Source organism: Lactuca sativa, chromosome 9, assembly GCF_002870075.4.
Source record: "Lactuca sativa cultivar Salinas chromosome 9, Lsat_Salinas_v11, whole genome shotgun sequence".
Lineage (NCBI taxonomy): Eukaryota > Viridiplantae > Streptophyta > Magnoliopsida > Asterales > Asteraceae > Lactuca > Lactuca sativa.
In genome coordinates, this window is record NC_056631.2 from 5,677,060 (window position 1) to 5,685,536 (window position 8,477).

At 34.5% G+C, this 8,477-nt stretch overlaps 1 protein-coding gene across 1 annotated transcript; it reads left to right on the plus strand.

Moving 5' to 3' along the window:
* Nucleotides 1–675: 675 nt before the first annotated feature.
* Nucleotides 676–5,278, plus strand: LOC111910808 (potassium transporter 19). Its single transcript, XM_023906622.3, has 7 exons — nucleotides 676–987; nucleotides 1,206–1,425; nucleotides 2,397–2,645; nucleotides 2,750–2,800; nucleotides 3,104–3,364; nucleotides 3,470–3,892; nucleotides 4,137–5,278. Exons 1-7 carry the CDS (start codon nucleotides 691–693, stop codon nucleotides 5,000–5,002), a joined length of 2,367 nt encoding a protein of 788 aa, XP_023762390.1. The 5' UTR covers nucleotides 676–690; the 3' UTR covers nucleotides 5,003–5,278.
* The last annotated feature ends 3,199 nt before the right edge of the window (nucleotides 5,279–8,477 follow it).

Genomic DNA, 8,477 nt, shown 5'->3' on the forward strand with positions numbered 1-8,477 from the left:
GGAGATATTGGACCATCTAAGGAGAATTTCTAATCAAATGATCTTTCCACAATAAAGTGGAATCATCATTGCCAACCCCCTTTTGAATTGCATTGTATGTAATAGTGTCCGAACCATGTAAAAGATTAGTTGTGCCAACAATTTAAAGTTAGTTAAAACCTGATTTGACAAATTTAATAAATCACAGTTATAAATGCATTAAAATTTAATATATTAATTGGTTATTTAGTCCGAATACACCAATTAATTAATCAGGGAATATTCTTTTTACCAAAAGAAAAATAAATTAATTCATGGATTCAATTATTATTTGTCTTATTAGAATTTCCCTGAAATCTAGAAAAACTACACTATTATTTATTTTGACAAATATATATATATATATATATATATATATATATATATATATATATATATATATATATATATATATATATATATATATATATATATATATATATATTTCACTGTATTATAGCCAGTCGTCTTATTATAACATAAATTTTATATTATTTTGAAGAGAATTGATAAAAAAAAAAAAAAAATTTAAAAGGCATAATATATATTATTTGATCAATGACGTGTTTACAACTTTGAATTATTAATATCATCATAGGAGATAAACTCTGAAAAAGACTATTATGACCCTACCACAACAAACTCAATCTATATAAGAGCATCCGTTTTAGAATGTTTCCTCCCACTCTATATATCTTCACGTCTTATCTGGGATCCATAACAACCACCATGTCGAGCACTGGTGGCAGCCGCAGACACTCAAACATGACAACCCCCGGCAACAGCAAACGGAATTCAAACATCGTCAACATCGAAGGCGAAGAAGAAGATCACGACTACCAAATCCATTCCCACCAAACGCCTGATCCTCTACTTTCCGAAAACCCACTCCCTGGCTTGAAGCGTCATGATTCCTTAGATATGGAGTCCGCTAAAATTCAAGGCCACCATGGTCACCATGGCACCAAGGTTAGTTCCTACTCGTATCGTAGTATGTAACTTCTCTTTCAGTATATACAGGTGAATCTCCTATTTCCTGACCATGGCATACACTATCAAAATAATAATAATAATTATTATTTTTTTAATGTATATTTACATGTGCACGCCCTGTTTATAAGTTAGATCTATCCTTGCTTGACAGATTCGATCTGGTTGCTAATTTTTTTTAATTAAATTTTATGAAGGATTGGGGAGTAATACTCAGACTAGCTTTTCAAAGCATTGGGGTGGTTTATGGCGACATAGGCACGTCACCGTTGTATGTGTTCTCAAGCACGTTTACCAACGGGATTAAGCATGAAGATGACATTTTGGGTGTTTTGTCCCTCATCTTTTACACCATCACGTTAATTCCTGTTATTAAGTATGTCATGATCGTCTTACATGCCAATGATAATGGCGATGGTACGTACGCATTTCACTTTCTCCCCTGTTAATTCGTTCATGTTCTTCCAGTTTTTGCTTCTCTCATTAAACCAAAATATATAGCAACGCATATATAATGATTTGTAATACGGACTCCTTTTCAGGGAAAATGACTTAAAAGCCCAACAAAGTTTCTAAACCATTCAAAAAATCCCAATCATGTTTTGTCTGTTTAAAAAAACCCAACAAATATAACTTTTTGTCTAAAAAGTCCAACAAAGTTCCAAAACGTTCAAAAAATCTCAATTTTGTTTTATTTAAGTTCATTGGATTTTTTTTGAAGAGTCAAAACATGATTGGAGTTTTTTGATTGAGGTTTTTTGAACAGTTTGAAAACTTGGTTGGGCTTTTAAGTCATTTTCCCCTCGTTTTCATCGACTAAAATTGAGGTTTGCAATGAAATTTGGTGTCACGTACATGCCTTTTTCTTTGCCGGTTGCAATATACAAAATGTTTAATATATAATATAATGATTATTTTAATATTAATAATAATAATATTCCAAGATGCTATGAAGCATGAACCAAGCTAAGATTTAGCGTACCTAGGGTAGGACTCATCTGACGAGCTGTATATTATAATATATGTTGACTACGCTTAAACCAAGAAATATACGAAAAGAACTTCAAGTACGAAGTTTGAGTAGATTTATTTGATACCTAACATATATTTTAATACAATCAGATGTTTCATCTAATTATAATTACAAAAACGCACACTTAGTCTGTATTGAAAATATCTTAAATAAATATATAAATAAATAATGTAATAGAAACCATGTTTTAATCAATAAATCGTTAGGTATATATATATATATATATATATATATATATATATATATATATATATATATATATATATATATATATATATATATATATATATATATATATATATATATATATATATAATTGATGAATATGTGTTTGGTTTGGATATATGTACAACAGGAGGTACGTTTGCGTTGTACTCAAAGTTGTGTCGAAATGCAAAGGTTGGTTTGCTCCCAAATGCACAGGCAGAGGATCGGGAGGTGTCCAATTTCGAACTGGAATTGCCGGGCAATGCCAACACAATATCATCCAGGGTCAAGAAAAGTCTAGAGAATAGCGAGTTCGCCAAGTATTGCCTTCTATTTGGCGCCATGCTTGGAACTTCTATGGTTATTGGTGATGGCATCCTTACTCCGTCTATCTCTGGTGACTACTCACTTTTTACTCTTTAATTAAGGATCATTTTCATAAATAATTATTAATTAATGATCGATTTCAATTGTTTCTAACATATACAATTTATTTTACAGTTTTGTCGGCAGTATCGGGACTTAAGGAAGCAACAGATTCTATGACGGAGGGTAATTTTTATGTTTTCGGTCTATTTTTGTCTCATTTTGAAATTTATCACTAAAACAAAACGATGCAAACATTATTATTAACTATTTTTAGATACTTGCTATCAGAATATGCTATCGATCTACGAGTGTAATCCCTTGACACATTCGACATTTAAAAAATTATGAAGCAAGAGAAACATTAATGGAAATCAAAATAAACATAACCAATGAAATTATTTGATACATTTTTATTTACCCGATTAGGTAACTGTGGGTTTGATTTTTGGATGTGGTGGAAAGTGATGTTTTTATGTATAATTGCAGGGAGGATCGTGGTGGTATCTGTAATAATCTTGATAATATTATTCATGGTTCAAAGGTATGGGACAGACAGAGTTGGGTACTCCTTTGCGCCAATTATCTGTGTCTGGTTCGCCCTTATTTCCGGAATCGGTGTCTTCAATTTCTTTAAGTTCGACCCTTCTGTCGCCAAAGCCTTAAACCCTAAATACATCGTCGATTACTTCAAACGTAACAACAAGGACGCCTGGATTTCACTTGGTGGCGTTGTCCTCGCCATTACAGGTACTTTTTTTTTTTTTTTTTTTTTTTCATTTCAAAGTACTTTATACATCGATCGATCGATTTTATGTTACGTAAATCATGACTCCTCTGGCTCGAATGTAACAGGAACTGAGGCCATGTTTGCTGATCTTGGACACTTTACAGTGAAATCCATACAAATAAGCATGGGCTGTGTGGTTTATCCGGCTTTAATCACAGCATATAGTGGTCAGGCGTCGTGGCTAAGAAAGCACCAAGATGATGTGGCGGATACGTTCTATAAGTCAGCTCCAGATGCCTTGTACTGGCCGGTGTTTGTGGTTGCTGTTATGGCCGCGATTATCGCAAGCCAGGCTATGATATCAGGAACTTTCTCCATTATCAAACAGTCGCTATCGCTTGGATGCTTTCCTCGTGTTTCAGTCATTCATACATCAGACAAGTACGAAGGACAAGTTTTCATACCCGAAATGAACTATCTTCTTATGGTCGGTTGTGTTCTTGTTACTGTTACATTCAAAACTACGGAAAACATCGGCCATGCTTATGGTACGTAATATATATATATATATATATATATATATATATATATATATATATATATATATATATATATATATATATATATATATATATATATATATATATATATATATATATATATATATATATATATATATATATATATATATATATATATATATATATATAGCTTATAAAACATGCAATATATATCTCATGATTAATTACTAACTACACTTATATACTAATTCTGTTTCTTATTTGAAAAAAGGTATTGCGGTTATATTTGCCGAGACCTTAACTTCGTCATTCATGGTAGTAATCATGCTTGTCATATGGAAAACGAACGCACTTCTAGTGCTCTTGTTCGTGCTTGTGATTAGCTCCACAGAATACATCTATTTGAGCTCGGTTCTCTATAAATTCGGGGAAGGCGGATACTTGCCATTTTCATTTGCTGTCGTGCTCATGTTCATTATGTGCACTTGGAACTTCGTTTACCGGGCAAAATACAACTTTGAGCTCGATAACAAGGTGTCACGAGAAGTCATAAAAGACATTGTTACAGACACCAGCATCAGTCATATGGGTGGACTTGCTATCTTCTACTCCGAGCTAGCCCATGGCATTCCACCAATCTTTAAACATTATATCGAAAACGTGCCTGCTTTGCATTCGGTACTTGTTTTTGTTTCCATCAAGTCATTGCCGGTTAGCAGGGTGGCACCAGAAGAGCGGTTCTTGTTCAGGAGAGTGAAGCCAAATGATCTGTACGTGTTTAGGTGTGTGGTGAGGTACGGGTACACCGACGTGCGCAACGAAAAGGAGTCGTTTGAGAAGATTTTGATTGAACGGTTGAAGGAGTTTGTTGAATCTGATTATGGAGTTCTTGAAGAACGTCAGCAAGGTCGTGTATCTGATGAGGATGTGGTGAAGCTAGACCAAGCTTGGCGATCGGGAGTCGTGCATCTGGTGGGTGAGCATGAGATTGTTTCAAGGGCAGGGTCTTCGATTGGGAAGAAGTTTTTGATTGATTACGCTTACAATTTCATGAAAAAGAACTTGAGGCAAAGTTACAGTGTCTTTGAAATTCCACATAAACGGATGTTGAAGGTTGGAATGACTTACGAGCTATAATGATGACGAAGAACTTTCGTTGATTGATCTATAAATAACAACCTTTTTAATTTTTACTAATATGAAAACCATATTGGATATATGGGTCAAGCTTTTGGATTTTTAGACTTGTTTTTTATTTTTTTTTTGGTTATTTTAATGGATTTGGTTATGAGTTTTGAAGGTTTGATATAAACTCGTTTGTAGATGTGTGAATTATGTAACTATGAAAAGGTTCAAAATATTGTGTTAAATATGGTGTCTAAGAAGTAATAAGGGTTTTATTAAATTGTTGTATTTGTAAATTCCTTACAAACGAATTACGCTACTATATGTTATTAAAATAGAAAAATACGATATTGAATCGTATACAACAATATTAAGGAGGATGGTATTTTGACAAACCTAACGAATGGTTGATAGTCGGCCCATGTAGTAGGAGTTAATAACAATACATACATCAAGAAAATTATTTAACACAACATTAGTATTAGGTTGAAGGGTGTCGTGATAATTTTGTCTCCGAAAATTAAATATCACATAGGCACCATATAAGATTTACAATTCTTGCCAATATTCATCTATGACTAGGGCGTGGTACCATTGTTGTCAACCAATAAAAAAAATGTGTTAAATGAAAATATTGTTAAATTGTCTCTTCCTTATTGGTTGTTGGCTATACCCATGAAAATTACTTAGGGTGAAAAAAAAAAACAATCAAGGAGTGCTAAATACCGCCGGAAACACAAGCCACGTAATATTACCGACTGTAAATTACATCCGCACCGTGCAACCTTAGAGTAACTATGATTATTTCCTAATTTTTCATTTTCTCTTCTCTTCAAACCCTATTAGTCGTCGGCCTCTGCGCATGCAACCGCCAGCCCCTATTTTTCTTCCTTATTTACGTCATTAATTCTCTATATACCATGACACAACTCTAACTACATTTGAAAAATATTATGGAATCACAAATATGATATCCTATATGATATATCCCGCTTATTGTTGATATAGAAATATCAAATTACGATCCATGACGAGAATGATTTGAAACTCATTTTAATTGGTTTGACGATTTTGACCACCTTTATGAACCGAATGACAAAACTCCAGCATTCTCTGAAAAAACTGAATAAATTGCATTGATTTAATTGTAAATATATGGATATATGGAACAATCTCATAGTTGCTTATGCAAGGAGAGGGGGAAAGTTGCTATAATCACCGCGGAGTTCCAGTTGATTAGCGAAAAAGGTTGATGTTGTGGTGGACAATTACATGTTCAAAATAATGGTAACAGAAGATACAGGAGACTCTGAAAGATTTCTCCCGAAGCCAAAGGTGGAGATATATAAGAGTGATAATGAGTATATGTGGGATATGGAGGAAAGTGACGACTCCATCTTCGACGGCAACTTCGGCCTGACGTTAGGCGAGGATAGATCACTGGTGCTTTCTCCAGTGGAGTTTACTGATGCAGATACGAGCGTTTCAACTTTTGCGAATGGGAATCTCAAAGTAAGGGTGCGCGCGGTGCAGTTTAGAGCCAAAACTGCAAACCACACCGCATATGCGGTTTGAGTTATTTAGAAACCGCAAACCGCATCGCGAACGTTCAAAACCGCATTATACGGTGCGGTTCGGTGCGGACGGTTTATGCGGTTTACATGCGGTTTGCGGTTTGACTAATTATTTACTTTAAATTTAATGATAACACTATCATTGTCATCACTAACGGCTCACTAAGTGGTCATTAAGAAATTTGGTGGTCAAATAATTATGATCATTAACTACTTATGAATATACATAAGTTAAAAAAACATAGTGACCATAAAATAATGGTCACTGAATCTTAGTTGAAAATGAATTTGAGACAAAAAAAAAATATGGTAACTGTGTTAAATTTTGGATTAATTAAGATTACATTTTAAAAACTTAAGATAATGTCACTAATTTACGACATGTCAAAATATTTTTGAATATATATATATATATATATATATATATATATATATATATATATATATATATATATATATATATATATATATATATATATATATATATATATATATATATATATATATATATATATATATATATATCATCGATTGATTTTATCAATGCGGTGCGGTTTAAACCGTAATTTTATAATCGTAAACCGCAAACCGCACTGCATAATACGGTTTAATAAAAATACAAACCGCAAATCGCACCACGAGTGTCTTAAACCGCGTTATGCGGTGCGGGCGGTTTATGCGGTTTGTGCGGTTTATTGCACACCCCTATCTCGAAGCGTCGGTAAGCATGGTAGACAGAGATACACGCTCCAAGGAGTGTGATTCTTCGAGTTTCACCACCACAGGCACTGCATTTGCGATACCTACTCTACGTGTTGGTGTGTCACCTAATGGCTCCTGCCCTTTTGTGGGCTTTTCGGATCTGGATCCCAAGTGTGTGATGGAGATCCCAATACATGACGGCCCAAACTGTGAAGATTTAAAGATTGCGGTTGCTACTGAAACTCAGCCTAAGGCGCCTCTAAAAGACCTAGTTCCATTTCAAGTGACAGATAACCTATCTGATACAGAGATAGAAAATTGTCTCAATTTAGAGTGTTGAGAGATTGAAGCCTCTCGATTATTATGGGAGAAAAGGATAATCAAAGGAAAAAGGTGAAAAGAGATATGAAGATGAAACACATCCACAACTCCTGTAGTTGTCGTATCAAGATCAAGAGGAATGAAGATGTTTGTAAGAACTCACATCTCTTAGGAAGAACAAATGAGGAGGTGTTCGTTGTAGCTTGTGAGGAAGATAGGTGTTCGGATTCTAAACAAATGATCAAAAGAAGTAACAAAAGGAGTATGGAAAAAGGAGGAAGCACCATATGTTCTTCGGGTCCTTTCTTATCCCTCCAAATTCTTGAGGAAGCTGAGGTCACGAAATTAATTGGGAATGTTATTAGATTCAACATGGAAGACTTTCAGAATCAAGCGAAGGACGCAGTAGAGAGCCTAGGTGAGCAGTTCTTTCAATGACCAAATTAATCTCTCTAAACATAAACGACGCTCGGTTATGGCATAAAGGGAAGTGAGTGAAGGACTTGGTTTGTGAACACCGGATTCAAATGTTGTGTATTAAGGAGACCAAATCCAATCGTTTGAATAACTTTGATGTTAATGCTCTTTGGGGTGGTCGGCATAGAGATTGGTGGCTGCCCCATCCTCAGGAATCCCAAGAGGTCTGCTCACAATTTGGGACAAGAATGATATTGACAATAGTCATACCGAGGTCAACAAACATATGGTGATCTTTCTTGGGAAATGGAAGTGTAACAAATAGTATATGAGGGTTATCAATTTCGATGCCCCTATGGAAGAGAGTAATAAAATGGACGTGTGGAATAACATCTCCAACACCATTTATTGCGATCGTCAACGGTTGTGGGTGGTCTGTGGAGATTCCAACTAGGTGAGATGACCAGAATAAA